Consider the following 23,616-nt stretch of genomic DNA (forward strand, 5'->3'; position numbering starts at 1 on the left):
TGACTGGTCTGAACTGCTAACAGTTGCAGTGAACTGTACACCCTTTTTCTATCTTCACAATGAGTCAAAAAACTCAGGTCCAACTAATAGAGATACTGTCTATGAATGAATACTGAAACTCCCAAGAGCTGAGAATGTGGCTGTCTGTATTACAGCTATACAAAAAAAGAGTGACATAAGTCCAAACCCTTACCAACTTAGCTATGGTGTCTAATATACTTCTTGCCCACGCTACTGGAGATTGGCACCAGATAAACCAGTATCTGGTACCAAGGATGGATGAACTTCTGGAACTTGTGTCTTATGTAATTGTCAGGTGACTATTTGCTGAAGTGTAGCAGGAAAGAACCCAGGTGTCTCCTATAGGAGACACCTGAATTGGTTTTGGTTTTTTACTTCTATATAAAGGCTGAGAGGGAAATTGGGAGAAATGGACCTATGCTTCTTCTCTTTTGCATGATTGTACTCCTGGAATTTTGTTTGGTTGGTTGGTTTAGATTTGTTTAGTCTGGTATGTTTAATGTAAACAAACCAGACTCCTCAAACTTGAACTGTTAATTTTGTTTTCTATAAATGAACAATAAAAACCCCCAATAAAAGCAAATGATCTTCCTGTGTCATTTTCCTGCTTTTCTGTCACAAGGGATGGCTCAGGAGCCATCCCTTACCAAAGGTGTTGATGTGGTGATGGTGGTGATATTCAGATCAGAAGTCTCTTCTCCAGTGCTGATGGTGGTGAGGTCTGTCTACTTTGCACCACTGCCCCACTCATCCTAGTTCAAGGCCAATACTATCCCAATACTTGCACTTCCATCCTTATTCCACCCTTGTGTCCTTCAAATGCATATTCAGCCGTTATTCCAAAAGAACCATCTCTGACTAAAAATGGCTGTGACTTTAGGCAAAAACACAATAATAAATTAATAAGTAACACTCAGATGCAAATTTTATTCCCTGCTACCATCATGTTGTATCACCATTCAACTTCAAATTAAAAAATAATGTATTAATCCCAAAGAGAAATTAAATGTAACTCATTAATTCAAGCCTTCAAAGGGTTATGATGATGGTGAAAGATCTCGTGTAGCGATTTAAATTACAGCAAATCTGAAGACTCGTCCATCTCTGATACATCCAACAATTGGAGAGTCATCCGAGTACTTCTGTAGACAACAGAGGTCGAACTTGTGGTGGAAGTCTTAGAAATGTAGTGAAAAAGAATAGTGCGCCTGTGTGGCTGAATTAACACAAAAAACACAAAAACATTTCCCACACAAAAAATATGTAAAAACACCAAACAGAACATTCAGTTAGTTACAGTTTTGTTTTTTTGTTTTTTATCTTCAGGCTTGTTGTTTATTTTGCAATCATTAAGAAATGATCACCTGAACACTAGCAGTGGTTTATTAGCTCATTTAAATATTTGCTCTAAACTGTCAGAAAGTAGACGTGTGCGTCGCCTTATTTTTGTGTTAACTGATTCTAAACAAGCAATTTTAAATAGCAGTGGTGCATGGGCTGTTAATGCTTTGAACAACCAATCAGAGACAGGAGAAGGACTTATGTTGAAGCTGTAACAGCGTAACATCTGTAAATGACTGTACAAGGGTTTTACACTAGCTTTACGCTGTAAATCACCCTAGTTGTTTCTGAGTAGCAGAGGAGCCATATCCACCTTATTTCTAGCCCCCATGAGGCTATTCGTGATTTATGGCCGCGACTTGCGCCGCAAACCGGAACCGCCATTTGTTTACATATTAGCAACCCGCTAACCAGCTTGATTTTTACAGCATTCACCCTGAATGCTGTAGGGCAGTGTTTCTCAAACTTTTTCAGGTTGAGGACCACTAAACCCATTTAACAAAACCTCCAAACCTCACCTGAAATTGCCTCTGCATCTTAATATATGATGCAGCCTGAAATGAAAATATTAATCTCTTAACTCATGCACTGTTTTCTTTGGTCATCCTAATGAGAAGAGTGGTGCTGTGGTAAATGTGACTGGCCACGACAAAGTCACTAACAGGTCTGCTTCGGCATTTTGAGTTATTTAGAGATTCTGAAAGTGTCTAAGCTTTCCAATGACGTCAAACACATGGAAATAAAAAAGAAGTTGTTCTTTACTACCAAGCATTATGTGCATTAATAACATTTAGGGCTATTTGTGATTAGAAGCCCAATTAAGGAGAAATAGACTTGAATCGCTTTAGCAGAAACAAAAAATCAATTTCTCTACCATTAAATAGGAAAATAATTAACCCATTTTTATCAATTGTATTTATTCATTGTATTTATTTAATTAAATATTTTTTAATTAAATAAAAATAACAATAGCTGTTGACCTGAAAGCAGAGGATCATTTATAAAAGTCATAAAAAATAAAGAACAGTTCTGACTAACTAGAGCAATTCCTACCGCTAACCGTTCAAAGGAATCCAATCGCTAGTGAACGACGCATCAACACTCAGCAGATATAACTGAGTTTTTATATCTGAGTGCTTCCTCAGATATAAACACTACATACACTATAACACAGATATAGGAAGCTTCCTCTGATCATATAATATTCCAGGAGTTGTAGTCTTTCCACTGGTATCTGCAGCTTTTCTTTTCAGTAACCTGTTTTTAAGCCAGTTTTCCATTATTATTTTTAACACAATCCTTTGGTAGCTGTAGTGTCACACTTTGAGCTCATGTCATGGTAAATAATAATAAATCATTTACATGCTGTAGAGTGAATGTTTTTGGTCAAAATTGCAGAAGAATTTGAATTCAACTGCAGAAGATTTAGGCAGAAGCAGCAGAACAAAGCATAATCCTGTGAAACACCTATAGAAAAACTTTAAAACAATGAAACTAATCCCACCCAAAAAGTATTAAGCTTACAAAGTTAAACTCAAATATCACAAACATTTTTAAGGTAAAATAACCTGAAGAGCTAAAACTAGCTAAAAAAAAAAAAAGATAGCACTTAGGCTAGCGATAGCATGTTGAAAGGTTACTCTGAATGGTTAAATATATTAACCATTCAGAATAAAAAAAACCCATGTAAAGCTAAATTAGTTAAGCTAAAACTTGCTAAAATAATAATGCTAGCATCTAGGATATCACTACCTACATTAACATATTCCATGCAGTGTGAGAAAACTCAATTAAAAGCTCAAATTAGATAAAAAGCTAAAGCTAGCTTGTGTTTTTAAACCAATGATAGCAAACTAGCAATAACATGTTGATCTACATATGTCCATGCAGTGTGTAACAAAAAAACATGTAAAATATAAATTAGTTAAAAAGCTTCAACTAAAAAATAGCTCACAGGCTATACTGGTAGCATGATGATAATGCAAAACATACTACATGCAGTACAAAAAAACATGTAGAAGCTAAAATTAGTTAAAATCATATTTTAACCAATTTTTAAAGGGTATCATCATGTTTTTCTCTAGCATGATACCTTACAATGTTAATTTTAGTACATAAAAATACTTAAAGAGCTTGTATGCAAAGTTCTATTAAACAGTTCTTAAAAACTAATTACTGTTCCCTAGGTTTTAACAGCAGAAAAGCTGCTTAAATAAATACCCAATCTCAAAATGAGTAATGGCCATTACCTTAAAAGGCAGCAAATGGCTGTAAAACACCCACTGTCCTAACAAGGCTAGTAAATAGAATGATGCTTCTCTCTGTGTGTGTGAGTCACATGCAGGAGAGGCAGACACTATGAGAGAGGCTTTTGCTGGTGCTTAAAAGAGCAAACAATGTCTCCTAAACAACTCTCAGTATCTCTGGAACCATAAAAGCTTTGGATGTCACTGACCCTTTTTTTATCAGGACAAGTAGAGGAACATTCCTTTTCCATTCAACCTTCATGTTTGCACAAACTTGTGTCAAACATATTAATAAAAATTGATGAAGACTAAAATTGATCTTTACTCAGGGATTCCCTTTATCTTGGAAACAGTGACATGTGGTGAGGTTCATAGCTGCTGAGGCACTGACTTAATCATAATCAGATTTACAAATATGCATGTTATTGTTTACATACACAAGGTTTCTTTCCCCCAGACACAAGCTAAAACTAATAGAAAAAAATTAAGCAACCTACTTGCAAACTGTATGCAGACTTTCATGTAAAATTCACGAGCAGTAAATATTATGCTAATATCAGTATTGAACCAAAGAAAGCAAGGCAGTTGCCAGCCTTTAAAATTGTGAAGCAATTAAATTTTTTGTCATGGGGCCCAAGATTCCTGGCGGTACCACAGCGATCACTTATTGATAATCGGTAAATAAACATTAAGCCTAAATCCATACTACTGCAAAAGACTGAATCTTCTCTTCTTTGTGTGGGAAACATTTGAGGTTTTCTTTGGCAACTGACAACTGTGTGTAGCTTGGCCAACACAGAGGGCGAGAAAGAAGTGGTTTTGAGTTGTGCTTCAACGGCTTTCCCTATTCTGTGGAGCATAGCACTAAATAAACAATACCTACATTTCCAAGTTTAATTGAGTTAACAGAATTATTCTACCGTGGCAGCGCGGCCATGGATGACATGTAAAAGAATTTACTTCCATTTTGTGTTTTCAATAAGCCTCACAGAAACTGTTATGGTTGCTCGAGCTTTATAGGACGAGATTTTCAGACCTCTAACCACACTAACTCTGGCTGACAAAGTGGATAAAGCATTTGATATGGTTTGATGCATAATGTAATATAAAATAATAATAAAATAAAACCAGGGTGATGCGTGACTACGAGGCGAGCGCGAAAACTCCCCATTGGGTTGAACCTGCATGATGAGTGGTTAGAGCTGGTTCGTTAACCACTAACGCACCGGCCAACTGGGACCACATACATCAACTTTACAGGAATGCTGGGTAGCGTGTTGAGATGTAAACGCTGCATATAATTCCTTGTTCACATAGACAAATCATTCTCACCACTGCCTCCACGTGCACATTTGAAAGTGCGACTACAATTTATTCTTGCGGTTCATAAAGTCCGCTCTCGGTTTTAAATGCATCAACTATGACCACCGTGGCTGCCGGTGGTAGTCAGAGGACCCAGAGGTGCCAGTGTATGACTGCCTTTCTCCTGTCAGTCTGCGCCAGGGAAGCTGTAGCTACTGTAGTAGCTTACTGCCATCAGTGTGTGAATGTGTGTGTAAATGGAATATATAGATAGTCAAATGTGTACCTTACTGTGCAAATGTTGCACTACAATAATACTATATTCAAATAAAGAAACAATTTTCACATATTACGATTTTTTATATTTGGAAAAAGCACTTTTAGCCAATCTGTGAGAGCACCATATTATTCCACCGGTCACAATTGTGACTGATCATAACACCCTTTTTCATACATTTTTCCACAATTTTTAAAAATTACTTACCCTTGATTAGTTCAAATGGCTATCAATGACATCTAATCTTAATATTTTCATGTCTAGGAAAAATTTGGCAGGGTAAAAAAAAAAAGAAGAAAAAAAGCGATTTAAAAAACAATTTTTTTAATGTTATTTTTATTACTATTATTTTCCTAAAAACAAAAACAAGCAACACTTAGCCTGCTTGTTTTTGCAGGCTAAAAACAAGCCTGCAAAAACAAGGCTATAAGCCTGGCAGGCTTATAGCCTGGCAGGCCACCAGGCTTATATTCAGAATTTGAACCACAAGGAACAGACAAAGGCAACGTGCAAAATATAGATGAAGCAATCCAGACTTCTCAAAAAATGCTATGTTGTTGCATTTTATACAAGCTGCAGTATATAACTTTAATAAAAAATATGTTTTCTCCATATTTGTTAAAGCTGTCACCATGTCGTGACAGTTTGTTACAAGACAGATAATCTGTGAAAACAATCAATCTCCTCCACCTGAACTACTATTACTGGTTAAAGTAATGCAACGTTCTGGCCAAAAACAACCAATCAGAACCAGGAGGACGCTCTTAGTGTTGTCAATCAACCTCATTCACTCACTATTAAATGTGCTAATGGTGAAGAAACAACTTATCGTTATCACTAGCTACAGCATAGCACATAGCAAGGGGAGGAGGATGAGCAGCCACATGACATTGTGATTGACAGCACTAAAACTCTCCTGCCTCTGACTGGTTGTTTCTAAATAGTACTAGGAGAAAGCAGATGAAATAAATCTTTTACAGATTATTTCTATACCATACTGTCACAACATAATGAGTTTTAACAAAAATGTAAAAAAAAATATTTTTTATAAAAATTTGCAGCTTTAATTTCACTCAGGAGAGGTAGGTCAGGAGGGACATGGGTTAGAGCTGCTGCTGACTGACTCATGTTAAGTGTGGTAAAAGGTACAAGTACAAGTTAAATATATGAATATGTTGATAATGTTTTTCCTTTGTTCATAGAATGCTAGTGAAATGGAGGCAAACAGTAGTCTGAAGCTGAGCTAATTATGCTAAATGGTTGATAATCTCACACAGTCTACTCACCTCTTGGAGAAAAACTGGGATACAAACTGACACATTATATATATATATACTGTATATATATGCTTAATTACCAACACCACAACTGCATTAATGACAAGATTCTCCCTCTGGCCTGCCTACATCCTTCCATCCTGTGTACATCATGACCTATGCATTTTAATCAGGGCCAGAAATTATCTGAAGATGTAGTACAAGTTGTAGCATGTGACAGAGAGGAGATTATGCAGGCTGACAGGGGGATGTGTACAGTTTTTCTCTGTTTAAAGTTATTAACTGGAACACTGTCTCTTCGGTTTAAAAATAAGACAGAGAATGACTCTGTCTGGCTACAGTCCATTTTGTCAAAGCAGGAAGACCAAAGTGGAGTGTTAGTGGAATGAGGATGAAGTGCACAGCGACTTCTGGTGCAGGAAGCTGCCAAAAACCACTTGCTTCTGTCTGTTTTCTGTCAGACTCAGAACTAATCTGTTGTGTAACTTTGCAACAAAGATAATGCTTAAAGAAACATTTACATTTCTGCAGTTTAAATCTCTGTATTCGTGTTATCATTTGATCAGAACAGTTAAAGGCCAGGACAAAGGTGTATTTTGCAAAGAGAAAAGGTCAAAGGACCAAGGTTTTCTATGCAGAGAGGTTTGGAGCTGGTTCTTTCCTCTTCCAAGGGGCCAACTCTGTGGATCAGTGCACAAAGCAAGGTCCATAAAGACGTGGATGGCAGAGTCTGGTGTGGATGAACTTGACTGGCCTGACGGTTTGGGTCTTGACCTCAACCCGATAGAACACCTTTGGGATGAATTAGAGTGGAGACTGAGAGCCAGACTTTCTCGTCCAACATCACTATGTGACATCACAAATGAGCTTCTGGAAAAATGGTCAAAAGTCCCCATAAACACTCCTAAACCTTGTGGACAGCCTTCATAGAAGAGTTGAAGCTGTTCTAACTGCAAAAGGTGGACAAACATCATATTGAACCCTATTGATTAGGAATGGGATGTAACTTAAGATCATATGTGAGTGAAAGCAGGTGAGCCAATACTATGTGCAATATAGTGTACGAGTTTCTGTTTTTTTTCTATTAAGATTGGATGTTAAGAACATTAATGAGAAATAACATGAACCTTTTTTGATTTTAACAAAATGACTGCAATGAAACAAAGAGTGAAAAATTTATGGAATACTTTCCATACCCACATACATATATACATACATTAAAGTTGACCTAGCTCTTCAATTCTAGGCATTCAATTTATGCTGCAAACATTTTTGATTCAATGTTTACAAAAAACATGCAAAAATATATGTTCAGGAAAAACAGTTTATATGGCTTTTAACATGATTTATTTCAAAAGGCCATTAAATCTCAATCTGTCATAATGTGCACAGCATGAGAATAACAATATATTGAATCTTGGGGGCAGGGGAATCAACTCAGGTTCACTCTTGAAATTAAGAGTGCATTCTATTAATAAATAATTAACAATTTGAGAGGAAAAACATCCAGTGGAAAATGAGTCAAAAGCCAGATTCGATAGAAAAACTGAAAAACTCTAGAAACCTTTAAAAAAAAAGTGTATTGTTCTAAAGCCAAATAAAGGATTCCAATGAGAACAGGGTTGATTCTCCACTGCAACCTGCCATTTTCTGTAAGCAAGAATTACCTTACTTACATTTGGTTCAATTGAAAGTCCAAACATACACAAACAAACAAATAAAGTAAATTTATACTCATTTCTCCAACTTCCCCATGATACAATACAACTTTGAATCATGGCCTCAGCATTTTAAAATATCCAAAATCATAAAGAGGGAGAAAAAATAAACTCCAAAGATGAACAAAAAATAATAAATCAACGACTAATTTTCAAGTAGGAAGTAAGATCAGAGCAACTTAAGTATCATCCTTTGCTGCATGTAATTTTATATCAGAGGACCACTTTTTCACTATCAGCAGCTTTATTTTTTTACTGCTGAGTCTTCGGTAAGCTAAGATGAATAACTAAAAAAAATAATCAGCATTGAAACCATACAGTTTTAACCTTAAATTTTATCTGGATGTAAACAAAGTTGTAAGTTCAGTAATTCAGGTGTTCAACACAAGCTACTATTCCCCCATAAAACCTGCTGACTGGTGTATCTTTTTTTCTTTTTTACATAACAACAAAGTCATTCAGCCATCTTATTCAATTTTATGCTGAGAGACAAAGGCCAGGCTTGTTGTTTTCCAAAGTTATAATTACATTTGAAACATCTTTAGGTCAAAACCCTGAAGTTGAGAATTCTTCTACATCTAGATATAGTCATCATCCACAGGCTCTCCGGGCATATCACAGTGATGAAGGAAGAGAACTACCACTCGTTGGAACACTCCTTTCTTGCTCTGCCTGCACTCTGAGATCTCCTCACCAATTGTTTCCATGCAGATGTCAGCAGACAGTTGCCCTTTACGCCGCGGAGCATAGATTGTGGCTAACAGAACAGGAAAAAAAAAATTACAAGAGGTTTCATAGTGAAACATTTCTTTTAAGAAATGGTAAAACTGACAAGTACTAAGCAATTACTTATAATGATATACATTTCTCTTAAAAGCTGGAGATCCTTTGTCTACTTTGTTTCTTAAGTAGTCTGCCTTAGACTATTTATGATATGCTAAAATTGTATAGACAAGATAACATAAACCTTTTTAAAATCAGCAGTTTTACAGAATGTCTCTAAACTAGTTTGGTTGTTTAAATTAGGCTATATATCCTAAGTTTTCATCATGTGATGCAGGCCTGAAATTTAGTAATTTATGTATTTGATCAAATCAAGATGAAGATGCAAACATGTACAGTACAGACCAAAAGTTTGGACACACCTTCTAATGGTTCAATGGGTTTTCTTTATTTTCATGACTATTTATAAGGCAAGAAATCCCACTTATTAACCTGACAGGGCACACCTATGAAGTGAAAACCATTTCAGGTGACTACCTCTTGAAGCTCATCAAGAAAATGCAGAGTGTGTGCAAAGCAGTAATCACAGCAAAAGGTTGCTACTTTGAAGAAACTAGAATATAAGGGGTATTTTCAGTTGTTTTACACTTTTTTGTTTGGTGCATATTTCCACATGTGTTATTCATAGTTTTGATGCCTTCAGTGTGAATCTACAATGTCAATAGTCATGAAAATAAAGGAAACTCATTGAATTAAAAGGTGTGTCCAAACTTTTGGTCTGTACTGTAAATGTCGGTTCATTGTAAAAAAAAAAAAAAATCCTTAATTTCAGATTAAAAACTGTGGTTTGGGTACTTTAAGCAGGTCATGACATAACTGAACATTGGTCATTCAGTTACTACCGACTATATACTTACTGTTTTCATCATCCTCAAAGTCACAGCGGGCATAGCTGTTGGGATCAGCTGCTCTCAGTGTCCTTAGCCAGGGAAAATCTGTTATCATGCTGTACGGAGCTCCATCAACAATTCCTGAAAAATATTATACAAGAATTTCAGTGTGAACTTCCCCATTTTCTTCAAATTTAATAAAATTGGTGTCAATCACTTTGTATTACATTTGTGCTGGTTTCTGATGCTAAAACTTTTATTGTTGCTGCTTAAGTTTTAAAGTTTTAAAGATTTATATTTACTGGGTGTAATTTTATTTATTGTCATTTCTTTTTTAATTATCATGCTGCTATTTTTTTATTTTAAGATACTATTTTTGTTTTACTCGATTGCTATTGCACTTTTGCCTGCTCCTTAATGTACACAAAAAATAACAAAACAAAAAAAACACTGTTTCCCTTTTTGTTCTTCCGGGCCTGAAAAGTTCTGCTTGGTCCGTTTCATTCTGTTTTGCAGAAATCAATACAGTTCACATCATAAAAAAATTAATGAATGAGACCTGTTGGAGTCGTAAACCTGTAAACAGAATGTCTATGTAGTGACATGAAATAACTCATTATTTCATTATGCATACATGCATCATGTTAAGGATAAATGCTTAAATATAGTGAGATTCCTTTAGTTTGTGATAAACAATGGCTTTTCATCAGACTTAAACCACTTAATCAGGACTTTAATTTACCTAATTACACTTCAAAGTAAGCAAATTTATACTGCCCACTAAAAATTAGGGATATTTGGGTAAAATTTCAGGATGAATTAAAAATGCACTTCTTCTAGTGCATTTTTAGGTGAACCTAAGGTTCACCTACTGTAAGTTCAACCTTAGGTGAACTTAATGCAACCTGTTCTAAACTTTTGAATGTACAGTACAGACCAAAAGTTTGGACACACCTTCTAATTCAATGGGTTTTCTTTATTTTCATGACTATTTTATAAGGCAAGAAATCCCACTTATTAACCTGACAGGGCACACCTATGAAGTGAAAACCATTTCAGGTGACTACCTCTTGAAGCTCATCAAGAAAATGCAGAGTGTGTGCAAAGCAGTAATCACAGCAAAAGGTTGCTACTTTGAAGAAACTAGAATATAAGGGGTATTTTCAGTTGTTTTACACTTTTTGTTTAGTGCATATTTCCACATGTGTTATTCATAGTTTTGATGCCTTCAGTGTGAATCTACAATGTCAATAGTCATGAAAATAAAGGAAACTCATTGAATTAAAAGGTGTGTCCAAACTTTTGGTCTGTACTGTATATGTCGAGCAATTCAATGTTTCAGTACATTTTACACAACAAATTAACCACAAAATGCATAATTGGTCTATGATCCATAAATCAATTAATAAATGTCCTGGTTTAATCAGAGTTAGTATTATCTTGGTAATTACATAACAAGGGTATACTAATGACTTCAAGAAGGTAAATCTACTGACACAATTTTACATAAAGACAAAATGTTAAAGAGAAGTACAGTAGATATAGAACACCATGGGAAATGACCTTCTCAGAAGACAGGAAAGAGTTTGGATGAACAAAATCTGAGTTTTTTCAACACACCAAGACATAAAGACTACCAAAATGGGGAATGGCTGTTGGGAGACAGGGGTACCTCAAATGGAGTGGCCTGCTGTTTAGACAGACAACTCATCTGACTTAGAAGGGAAAAGAGTCTAAACCTGATGAGGTTACACAAAATGTTAGTTACACTAACATTTTAACAAATGTTTTGACTACAATTTGACTGAAAAACCACCACAGAGCCCAGAAATGGAAGTCACTCAATGAATATTTTAAGTCTTCAGTTTGTTTGTTTTGTTTCTGTAACATTAAACAGTTTCAGATTTGAGGTTAGATTCTCAATCTCACATTGTGCTCTTTAAGAGTGCCACAATTATTGCATATGAATGATGAAACTGTGAAATTGTCAAGTCTTAAATGTTGGCTTCATGAAATTACCCTCCAGTGTGTAGATGTCCCGACCCCATGGGTATTTGGGATACATATTCACATCATCTTTTCTTGTGGTTTCTGGGAAAAACTCATACTTTATTAACTCTCTGAGAAAAAGAGAAATAAAAAACACAATTAATAGTTCAGTCAGCAGTCCAGTTGAATTCAAATTTAGCCTAATATTTGCAAATGAATAATAGAAAATGCAAGATAAAACACATCTTGCAAGTAAGTAATAAGTTACTATTTCTAACTTATCACTAAAGTAATAAAGTATTATTGCTAAAGTAATAGTACTAAAGTAATAAATTAATAAGTTAGTAAAGTAATAAATTACTTTAATAACTTATTACTAAATTACCTTAGTAATAAGTTAGTAAAGTAACTTATTAATAAGTTACTTTAGTCATAAGTTACTAGAGTAACTTATGACTAGAGTAACTTATTACTTACTCTAGTTTGCTCTGTCAGTAGTACAAGTAGAGCTGTTTTTACAGAAGTTAAAAACAGCTCATTACCATGAGAAAACAGAGCTTCAACATTGATCACATAAAAGGAAAGGATTTTTTTTTGCTTGGAGGAGTATTCAGTGAGTTTTCAGTGTATGATTTCACAAGAGGACTACGGTGTAAAAATCTCTCTCTTGCTCTCAAATGCTTACTGGCAGATATTAGCTACTGTGTCCATCCAGCTCCGAATGCGGACTTTGTTGTGTATATTTGGTGGATTGCTGAATTCATGCACAACAGCAATATGATAGGGATATGGTCCCTGGAAAAGCTGACGCTCCAGTGCTATCGAGTCAATCTGTCAAGAGGAAAGAGAAAGGAACAACAACCACATTAAGTGCCTTTTGTACAGATAACCATTCAAAAAAATGTTATAAAACAGAATCTTTATTAGTTTGAATCCAGAAGTTTACATAAAAATAAGCCTTTTTTCTCACTGTCTGAAATTAAATCACACTTCAACAACTTCTGTTGTTTTTGGTCTAAGGTACAAAAAGTATTTATTTGTGCTAAATACCACAATAATGACAGAAAGAATATATTAGTCATCGAGGGTGGATGACTGATCATCATCCACCCTGGTTCTGAATATAGGCACACCACAGGGCTGCGTGCTTAGTCCAGTTCTTTTTACACTATTCACCCATGACTGTGCACCTACCCACTCCTCAAACAGGGTTCTTTAAAGTTTGCAGACTGTAGAGGGTCTGAAACAATAATGCAGCACCTGTTCCAGAGGTGTTCACTGAACAAAACCAAAGATTGGACTACAGAAGGTTCAGGAGGACAGTACACCTAAATGGAAGTGGTGGACTGCGTGGACAATGTCAAATTGCTGGGCATCAACATCACCATGAACCTGACCTGGTCAACAATGTGATGTTGTGATGAGTCAAAAAAGACTCTTCTTGCTCTGATGCTCATGAATGTCTACAGAGCCGTGATTGAGAGCATCTTCTGTCAATATGACTGCGTGGTATGGCAACTGCACAGTTTAGGACAAAAAGGATGTGGCCTGGATGGTGAAAATTCCCCAGCGGACTGAGGGGTCAACTATTAGACCTGGACTCAATATACGCTACGTGCTGATCCTACCCACCCAGGCCCGAGCTGTTTGTATCGCTGCTGTCTTTTTGTACGATAGAAGTACATAAAGACCAGCTTTTTTCTAAGAGCTGTGAAATCCATTTTCCCAAGTGCTGTGATCAGCTTGGTTGTTCCAGCATAGTTTAGTTAGTTTTAGCATAGTTTAAGTTAGGTTCTTAGCCCTTTAAAGAACCAGTTTACTGACTGGTCATGCACAAAAGCATAGATTCTAAGAGTTAATGTTTTATAGAGAGTCAGAAGAGCACAGTCCAATCAAGTGAGAGCTGGCTCCCTAAAAAATGTATTTATTTTTTCAGCCTGCTGTGAGCAGGATCTCTGTTTTGATTGGCAAAATGGCGGCCTTGAGGCCAATCACATGAGGAGTACTGAAAAAAGACAGGGTGACAGACACAGCAGTAGGGTGGACAATTTGTTCATTCTCTCAGTCAGTAGACAATGGTGAGGAGGAGAGTGCATAACAAAAATCCATAAGTATGACTGACAAGTGTAAATGAAGCAGCATCAGGCTGTAAATTAAAGATTACATGATATATTAGTGTTATTATTAGTAGTATGGTACTGTGCTTGAAATGGTTTGTTCATTTGTTCTTGTGTTAAATAAAAATTAAAAGTTTGATTAGAATATTACATAAAAGTAATAAAATATGAAAATACAGAAAATTAGGCAATTATAAGGCTTCTCATAAAACCATTAAATGTTAAAGGATTTATTAACATATAAAACACTCATATCTGTCAAGTTAAGCTAAAATACGATGCTACATATGACACTAAGTTAAGAGCCTTTTGGGAGTGGAAAGAGGCAGCTCTTCTTTGGGAGCCGTACAGGTCTTCAAATATTACCATTGTATCCAGTAGATGGAATGGATACTGGATGCAGTTTTACACATGAAAAGTGTGTAAAACTTTTGAACACATCACAGTTTTTCTTAACTGAAATATTTATAACGGGGCCACTGACTTAAAATTGACATCAGATGTCGGCAACCACCAAAGCAATCCACACACAAAAGAATCAAAACTAATGAGTCCACGTGTTATGGGTAAAGACTGAAATGACAAGTAATAAGGAGGCCAAGAATTCTGCTGAATTAGCCATTATTCCAGGGAAAAAACATTCTCACAGATATGTGTAAATCAATAACAAGTTGTTTAAAATGATCTATGTTTAATATAACCAAACTACTAAACAGTTCTACAACTGGTAAAATTAAAGAAACCTTAAGAAGAAACTCTTACTGGTTCAAGTCATACTAAAGCAGTGGTTGCTGGTGCATTTTCTAAAACCCCAGTGAGTACTATTGGAGCCATAAACACAAAGTGGGAAGAACATCATTTGACCATTATTAAGACACAGCTACCCACCTCTCGGAACACTTCTGACAAAGGAGCAAAAAATTGCTTGAGAGTCAGGAAGCACCGAGAAAGAGCTCCAGAAAGACCTGGAAAAAGCTGATACATTTTATTCCCATGAAAAAATTAAGCAATGCACTTAGTCAGAATGGGTTCTATGCACACTCACTGTGCAATACTCCACCAATGAAGAAAAATCATTTTGAACCTTGTTAAAGTACGCTGCAGAAGATTTAAACAAGTCACTGTGCCTCAATGGGAAAAGTAGTAATCTTGGGACAAGTAATCACATCTCAATGCGCTCCTGGGTAAGGCACTTAGCCTTAGGTTGCTTACCAGTAAGCAACCTAATTCAGTATATGAATGCATGAACGTTTGTAAGTGTCTCCTATTGGAAAATGTGTGTATGTTTGTGATTTACGACCAAGTAACTTGGTGTGACATATGGGAACCCCACAAGAATCAGTGTTAGGTCCTTTACAATTTAGCCTGTATATTAATGATCTCTATTAAAGATCATTAATTAATGATCAGCTGTTGTCCTAGTAATAGAATTTGTCTAAAATTGAAGTCTTCAAAGAATTGGAGATAATTTATCACCAACCTGATGCATAGGACGCATGTAGATAATACGATTTCTCTCAGGTGGCATTCTTAGTATCTGATCCAGAACCTGGTCCATGTCAAGCTTCTTACATTGAGCAAAGTCAAATCTATTGACTATGGGTGCCCTTTCTATTTTCAACTGCTTCAAAACACGACATCTAGTGGCTGCAAAAAGAGGAAAGCACAAGAGAGAGTTCATATGTAGATACAAAGACATCAATGAACTAATTTTTATACAAATATAAACATGAAAAAGTTAATCAAAGATACAAAGACTGCATTATGCGGTTAATAAACAGACATTTAAGCTCTTTTATAATTAAAAAAAGATCACTATTTTTCACACAGAGATGCAAAATAATTTACAAATTAGGTTAGGGGTGCAAAATACCTCTCTCTGTAATATATGCAATTTTCAATTTACAAAGGCCTTCCTAGACTGCAATAAATGGTTTTTAAAGTAAAACTTACCCCCAAATCAACTCTTTTTTTAATTGTTGATAAACTGTGTAAATGGGTTATTTATCTTTATGTTTTTGCACAAATTATGACATTTTCATGTAATTCCTTTAGTTTGGCATTATTTTGCTTAACTCCAAATGACTGGCAACCTGTCCAGGGTGTGCCCTGCCTCTCTTGGATACCCGTTGACTGCTAGAGATCGGCACCAGCACCTCTGCAGCCCCACTATAGTGATGTAAGATGGATGGATGGATATTCTGAGTAAAACTAGGCATGCACCAATTACAGTTTTCTGGCCGATCGTGATCTTTTAAAAAGACTAACTTACCGATTCCAATTTTGGCTGATACTAGTTTTTTGTCTGAAATGTTGCTTAATATATCAAAAAAGTTGCTGAATTGGCAACAGGGTGAGTATTGTTAACTGTAAATGTGCAGACATGACCTGGTCGGCAGGTTTGTCAGTCAAACCTCTCTCAGGCGAAAAGAAAAGCACAGTAGTTGATTTTTAAACCTTTGCTGACATTGATAACGTCAGTGGATAAGATTGGCTTCACATATAAAAAATAGGCCGATCATGCCAAAATTAAGGATGGCCGATAAATCGGTACACCCCTACCAAAAACCGTCTCACTACTGGCCTCTTGGGTCAAACAGTTATAGCATTACTCAGCTTTATACATGTGTGATTTATTTGCAATGTGTATACGGAGTAGAATGGGTCTGCTCTGCTCTGGCTATTGGCGAAAGTAATAAAAGCCAAAAGTGCTTCTATGACTGTGTGAGACTGACTGTAATGCTTAGAAAGCAAGACGACGGAGAAGCTAATAGTGGCTAAGGGCTGCTCAGACTGCTTGCTGAAGAGCGTTGTTGCCTTGGTTGTTGCCATAAATGTCTCCAAAAAATACTGTACTGGTCAGTTATGCAGCATAATTGAATACTGTAAGCCTTTCTTACGGTGGGCACCGTACTTTATGCTTTAATATAAGGTTATGTGAGGTTTTTCCATGAATGTTTGTATCTTTTTGTGAAATATCTGAAGTTTTATATCTTTCTTTAGGATAGAAAGGCACCACAAACCTACGATATAAACAGAAACCTTCCGTAAGTAGGAAAGAAATAAAAATACATTATAATTTGGACTATTTCTGAGTTATTATCGCGGGTAATAAGTCAGTGCCGTTCCATCTTAGCCTTAACAGACATAAACATGCAGTAAATAAATCGATTTTCAATCAGTATTTTGCAGCAAACAGTTTTTATTATTAACAAGTTTTTATTATTAAAAACACGACAAACTAATGATGGTACAGGGCCGCACTGGGTTAACTCGGGAAATCTCATCTGTCCATGTATCAATCAACTCCAAACCTCTTTTTTGTTCTGTCACAATTATCGACTTATTCCATTTTGATGATCATGCTCCAAACTTTGCAAGGACTGACCGCCCCCGCTCACCGCTTCCTAATACACACAAAGCCAGTATCTTTCCCATTCATACCTGGTGACGTCACTCCCACGTCGACACACCTAAGTGTCAAGGCCGCCTGCTCCTGTCATATCAATAATTACTTATTTCATTCATATGGCTCTTACAGAGCCTCAGTGAAAACTTGTTTGTTATTATTAACTGTTTGGTGCAAAAAACAGATTGAAAATCGATTTATTTTTTCCTGCATGTTTATGTCTGTTAAAGCTAAGATGGAGCGGCACTGAAAGCAGCTCTTTAAACCATTCAGACTACGAACACAACAGAGACACAATCAAAACTGTCAGATTACCCACGATAATAACTCAGAAATAGTCCAAATTAGGATGTATTTTTATTTCTTTCCTACTTACGGAAAGTTTCTGTTTATATCGTAGGTTTGTGGTGCCTTTCTATCCTAAAGAAAGATATAAAACTTCAGATATTTCACAAAAAGATACTAACATTCATGGAAAAACCTCACATAACCTTATATTAAAGCATAAAGTACGGCGCCCACCGTAAGAAAGGCTTACAGTATTCAATTATGCTGCATAACTGACTGTGATACTGTACTCAGTATTGCGAGGGAACGCAAAAGTTTTGCGAGGGAACGCAAAAGAAAAAAAATTCCCCATGTCCCCTAGGGGGCCCCGTAGTTTCTCTTTGTGACCTAGTATGCATCATTATTTTGTTCTGCAGTACACATCTGATGTCATGTTGAATGAAAATAAAGAGTCTGAATCTGAATATTTCCTGTTCTGAAAACATCACAGCAGCATCAGAATAAAAACAAACAAACTAAAGAGAGAGTAGTGTTCTCTTATTCAAAATAGTAGAGTGTATTCCAACTACAGAGGGCTCACACTCATAAGCCTCCATGGTAAGGTCTATTTCAGGGTTGTGGAGTGGAGGGTCCACCGGATAGCTGAACCTTGGATTGATTAAGAGCAGTGTGGTTTTTGTCCTGGTTGTGGAACACTGAACCAGTTGAAGAAATGTAATTTTACATTGATAAAAGGTAAGTAATTTGTTGCCAAGAATTAAGACTAATTACATATTTACCTAAGATTGCCAAATGATGATCAATTTGAGACATACATCAGTGTTACCACTTTCTCTTAATTACCATGAATGAACATCATTTTGGGACAGTCTTTGAGGACCAGGTCCGTGATTCCACAGTTGGTCAGAGTGATGCCCACCAGATTCTTACTCTTCAGAGACAAAACCTGTCCAAGTAAAAAGTATGTCAAAAATGAATAAAATTCATGTCCATCAAGTATAATGCTAATTATTCCTCAAATACACATACTAAGTAGAAACTAATTAGATTAATAGAAAAAATACATTGCTCAAAAACAAAAGGAAAACTACAATAAAACATCCTAGACCAAAATGAGTGGGATATTCAAAAATCTTCGTTACATAATGGAATGCTTGGAGAACAAAACATAAAAATTATCAATATACTGTAAATTCAAATTAATAACCCATGTCTAAACTTTTTGCTTATGAAATTTCCATCAGGTGTACATTAGGCATTGTTCAATGTGAATTAGTTAAATAATAGGTCTATCAACTCAAATGGATAGACCATTTGAGTTATCACCCATTGTGATATATTATTCAACTAAAAACAGCAAATCAGTCAAGCTTCCTTTGTATGTATTCACTTGTATATGATCGTCCTCAGTGACTGGGTCAGAGGTGCTGGTTGATTTGTCAGCCATCCGTTTCCTCCTCACTGCTACTCGAGGTCTGGCTTTTGAAAGATCTACAAAAGGGAAACATACTATATACATTAGACAAAAACTCAGGAAAAAAATGTGTTCTTTGCAATTCAGTTTGCATTGCATGTCATAGGTCTTAGAGGAATTCTTCTGTCAGTGGAATGTTTTTCAATTTAATACACTAAGAATTTCCTTTAATTCCCTATTTTAACCAGTTTCTTTTATCTTTTTTATTTGCTTAAACAAAACTACTAAAATGCTAAATGAGACTATTGATAGATATTAAAGAGGGACTTATTTGGATATTTTTAGCAAAAAAGCACTTGTAACTGTGGGGGTAATCACAAAATCTTAAGCATGACTGAATCCTCACTTTTAAATCCACCACAGAGAATTCAGCTAGGCTTTTAGCCAAATTGTCTAAAAAAAGCTATATCAAATCCCCTTTTTATTTAAACATTTTAGAATAATGTTGCTTATCACCATGTTTCTCATAGCCCTGGAATGGCACTGCTGAAAGTCAATAATGACATTGTACAGCCTCAGAAAACTATATATCGTCTATAGCTGTATCACTGGATAAGGTTGGATACCTTTTATTAATTTACAGATGCTTGAATATGCTGTAATGATCAAAAACACACTAGGGTGGGCTAGTTAAAATCTGTCTGACGGAGTTTTGTTTGTTACAAATGATTATGATAAATCTTCCTCTGTTCCCAAAATAGGTGTGGAATAGCAAAGGATTATACCCTTGAGCTATTGGGTGCCTTTTAGACTGTGTGTGTGTTGAAAGTGTAGCTGGGTGAATGGGGTTCCAGAGTAAATATTTTTGAGTGGTTAGCCACACTCATTACACACTACGCAACTCCATTTACCTTTTATTGATCATCTAAGACTTACAGGTGTACCCTGATTATTTAAAATGGAATTTAAAAATTCAGATTCAGATATCATGTAATTTGTTTGAAAGAATGCAGGGATAAACAGCATGATCTGTCTTCTAGAAAAAAACTTTCAAAAATCAGAAGCAGGAGCAAATTTTTACTGAAGTATAGGAGCCACATAATGTGGTGTAATAATGTGGCTTAGAACTGGATCTCTTGATGTGGAAAGTCAAACCGATTTTTCTACAGAACCACACTCCAGTACTAGCCTCTGTTATACTATATAATCAGTTTGGTGGGGGGAAACTCTAACTAGCAGAGCTCCACTGAAGTCATAAATTTTAAACTTAGTATGACCTGATGTAGGTTCCAAAGACTCCAAAGATGTGTGGGTGCAAGATCTTGTTAAAGGCCGCCTTGGAACAAAGTTCTGACCGCCCTTATTATGATGGGAACAAATAACAGATGGTATCCCAGCATTGGTTGGCTGTCTGCCTCCGTGTCTTTCCTGCTGTGCTGGTGTCTCAGTAGAAGAACAGCCTGTTGTCATGCATCCCACACTGACAGGACCAGCACTCTCCCCTTTCTCACTTGTGAAACTGTCCTCGGTCTGCATGTCAGACTTGGCACATTCAGTCCTACTGCATGAAGTAGATCTGTAAGTGGTTGGTCTGCAGGTGTTCTGGTTAGTTATCCTCCCAAATCCATCCACATGTCCGGAGGGAGCTGTATCAGCTTCGACCCTGCTCAAAGATCCAGTTATAGGTCTTGTTCTGCTGCTTGATGCTGCCCCAGTACTGCCAGTGATTTGAACTTGCCCACTGTCAGCCCTTTGTCTCACAGTGCCCCCAACAATCTCAGAGGTCTTTTCTTTATTTCCAGATCTCCTGCAGTTTTCTGTAGCAGCCTTTATGTCTGCCTTGATCTGTTCACTGGTCACCTGACAGCTCTTCTCACAGGTGCTCTGTGTCACCTGAGCCTTTCCCTGATCAGAGACAGGAACGCTTTTGCATCGTCGTAGAGGAGTCTTTCCTTTACCTGAATAAAAAGAAGTATATATGTACACAAATTTATTTTATGTCAGAGTAGAAAGATAGAGGTATGTCAAAATAGAAATTTAAAATGTGCAACAGATTTCTGAAAAAAACTTTTATTAAAACAGTATGGGACGAGGAACTCGGTGCGGATATGGAGGAGGAACAGTGGGAGGCTGCCAAGAATTTAATTAATAAATCCTCAATTTGTGCCTGATATACCTTAATAGATTAATATAGATTGCAATATATTCTATAAAGTGCATTGTACAAATGCAAAATTAGCAAAAATTTACTCATCAGTCAGTGACGCTTACAAATAGGTGTAGACAGTCGCCAGCTAACCATACTCACATGTTAGTTAGGCTTGTCCAAATTATAAAGCAGGTTTTGGGGTAACATTTTCAAAACACTTACTCAACCATATAATCAGACAATCGTTCCCAATCCATTGTCAGCTATATTTGGCATCCCTGCAGATGGGTGCTTTTCACGTTCTCTGTAACAGGTCCTAGCCTTCACTACCCCTTAGGCTAGCAGACTTATTTTACTTAAGTGGGAACTAAGCATTCCCCTGTCTCATGACCACTGGGTTAGAGAAGTTCTTTACAATCTGAAGCTGGAAAAACTCAGATTTTCACCTAAGGATCCTTACAGCAAATTTATGGAGACCTTGAGACCTTTTCTCTTTAGTTGGCACATCACTTTGCTCCCTCATACAGAAGCAAATTAAGCAAATCTGTTGGCCCTCTCATCTTTATTTAGTTCTTTTGTTGATCAATATATATTCTTCTTATTATAATTATTTTATTTTTCAACAGTAGTAAAACAGTTTTAGTCCATGGTTTGCAAAGTTATGGTAAGCATTTAAAGGTTACCTTAGCCCAAATTAAACACCATCCCTTGGATTTGCCAAAGTCACTAAACCATACCTGGATCAGTTCCAAAAGCCAGTTGTGAAATGAGAGGAGCAACTGTGATAACGTGTTCTGTGGGACCTAGTTGACTCAGATTACCAGTTGGTTATTCCATGGAAAGAAGCAGCATGAGACATTCAGATGTAGGCTCTTAGAACCTAGGCAAATCTTCTCCAATAAACCAGGTAGATAGATTCTCTTTGAATTCTGAGGTGGGTTATACTCTACAGTCTAGGGATCTAAGTACCGGAGGTGTACATTGTTAGGTGTTAACCCTCTCATAGGAAGAATTAAGTTGGGGGAGGAAGGTGCTTCACAAAGGGAGCATGTATTAGCCTCTCAGTGACAGGAAGTTGGAAGGAGAGGAGCACTTTGTGCAACAACAGCTTCAAGGAGATATCTTAAAATGTTTTCAAGTTCCAGTGACCACAGTAAACTATCACTGAAAATATAAAAGATATCCCAGACCTTGGAGAACATGCTGGGAAATCAAAAGTAACGCCTCATGCTGAGAAGTGAAAAGACTCCCAAAGAAATTGCAAGTCCACAAAAAATATACACTCTCCCTCTTTATCGGCTCTATGAGCTATGAAGTACTCCCACTCCCTCATGTGGTTGGCCTGTGTTGAGAAGCAAATGACTAAGGCAGCGGTCATTTAATGACCAGGATATGTAATCAAACAAAGTTGGATAACATGAGTAAACATAAGTTAAACACTGATTCTGAGAGTGAACTTCACAGACTACAGAGTTCTGACTTAAAACCTAAAGCCACAGGATATTTGTGGTCGAATGACAGATCCCAAAAACACGAGGAAAAAATAGCCTAACATTTGTCACTGCTGCTATGCCAACATACTTTCAATACTAAAAGATTTGTTCTTTTAACTTTATTACCTTTTCAATTTAACAACACAGCAGACGATTTAAAATATGTTAAATGAAATAAAAACAATAACATTCCACTAAGTCTAATGACAGAAGAGAGAAAAAGAGGCAGAAAAACAGTCATTTTATATGTGGCTGGTGTATCTGGAAAAACTAAGAAGGATATGTTCCAAGTATAGTGCTTTTAATTTAATTAAATTCAAAAATAAATTATACAAAGAGAAACTTAACTGTTGTAACTCATGTTATTAAAGTCTCCAAAGAGACGTTGTGGATGCTGATACTGTGAGTAGGAAAGATTTCAGGTAAGTGGTCAGCAAAGATGGGTTAAGCTGACACACTGAACTCATCGCCAATCTCGCGTGCCACCTTTCACTCATACTAGTACACTGCATGCACTTCCACAAATGCAAGACCATGCGATAAAGGCTGTGTAGTCTTTATCGCATTGATATTCAATGATGAGTTTTGTTAAAAGTACCTTTCAAAAATAAAATCTTAGCAGGTATGAAATACACTTTTCATTAAGCTCATATTTCTGTTTTTAGAAATATTTTTTATTGTTCTCATATAATATTCTACTTTAAATGTCATGTTTTCAATAACTAAGTAGAAAATCATTGTGATTAACAGAAATAAAGGCTTTCAAACATCCATCTGAATGAAATTATATGTAATATATTTCATTTAGTGATGAGGTTCCTAAAATAAATGGACTTTTCAATCATAAATTTATTGAATGGATGTGTAAAATACTATACTTCTCAACTTCCACAATTACTTTTCTTTCTGTCCTTTGCTCTCACACTTCATCTGCTTTGACCAACGCTCCTATGGCAACTTGA

General features: G+C 36.2%; 1 protein-coding gene across 3 annotated transcripts in view; it reads right to left on the bottom strand.

The window, feature by feature from the left end:
* Nucleotides 1–7,623: 7,623 nt before the first annotated feature.
* fbxo38 (F-box protein 38) overlaps nt 7,624–23,616 on the bottom strand; it is a 44,519-nt gene continuing 28,526 nt past the window's right edge. For 2 of the 3 annotated variants that reach the window (XM_032555599.1, XM_032555600.1), the window contains exons 14-21: nt 20,290–20,970; nt 18,989–19,089; nt 18,442–18,544; nt 15,382–15,548; nt 12,470–12,615; nt 11,815–11,915; nt 9,823–9,936; nt 7,624–8,939 (exon numbers count right to left, since the gene is read on the bottom strand). In XM_032555599.1, the coding sequence (XP_032411490.1) occupies nt 8,761–8,939; nt 9,823–9,936; nt 11,815–11,915; nt 12,470–12,615; nt 15,382–15,548; nt 18,442–18,544; nt 18,989–19,089; nt 20,290–20,970 (1,592 nt within the window). In that variant the 3' untranslated portion in view covers nt 7,624–8,760. Of the gene's footprint in view, nt 8,940–9,822; nt 9,937–11,814; nt 11,916–12,469; nt 12,616–15,381; nt 15,549–18,441; nt 18,545–18,988; nt 19,090–20,289; nt 20,971–23,616 lie in introns of those variants that run through there. The other variant, XM_032555601.1, reaches the window with a different exon arrangement.

This window comes from Xiphophorus hellerii, chromosome 23, assembly GCF_003331165.1.
Source record: "Xiphophorus hellerii strain 12219 chromosome 23, Xiphophorus_hellerii-4.1, whole genome shotgun sequence".
Taxonomy (NCBI): domain Eukaryota; kingdom Metazoa; phylum Chordata; class Actinopteri; order Cyprinodontiformes; family Poeciliidae; genus Xiphophorus; species Xiphophorus hellerii.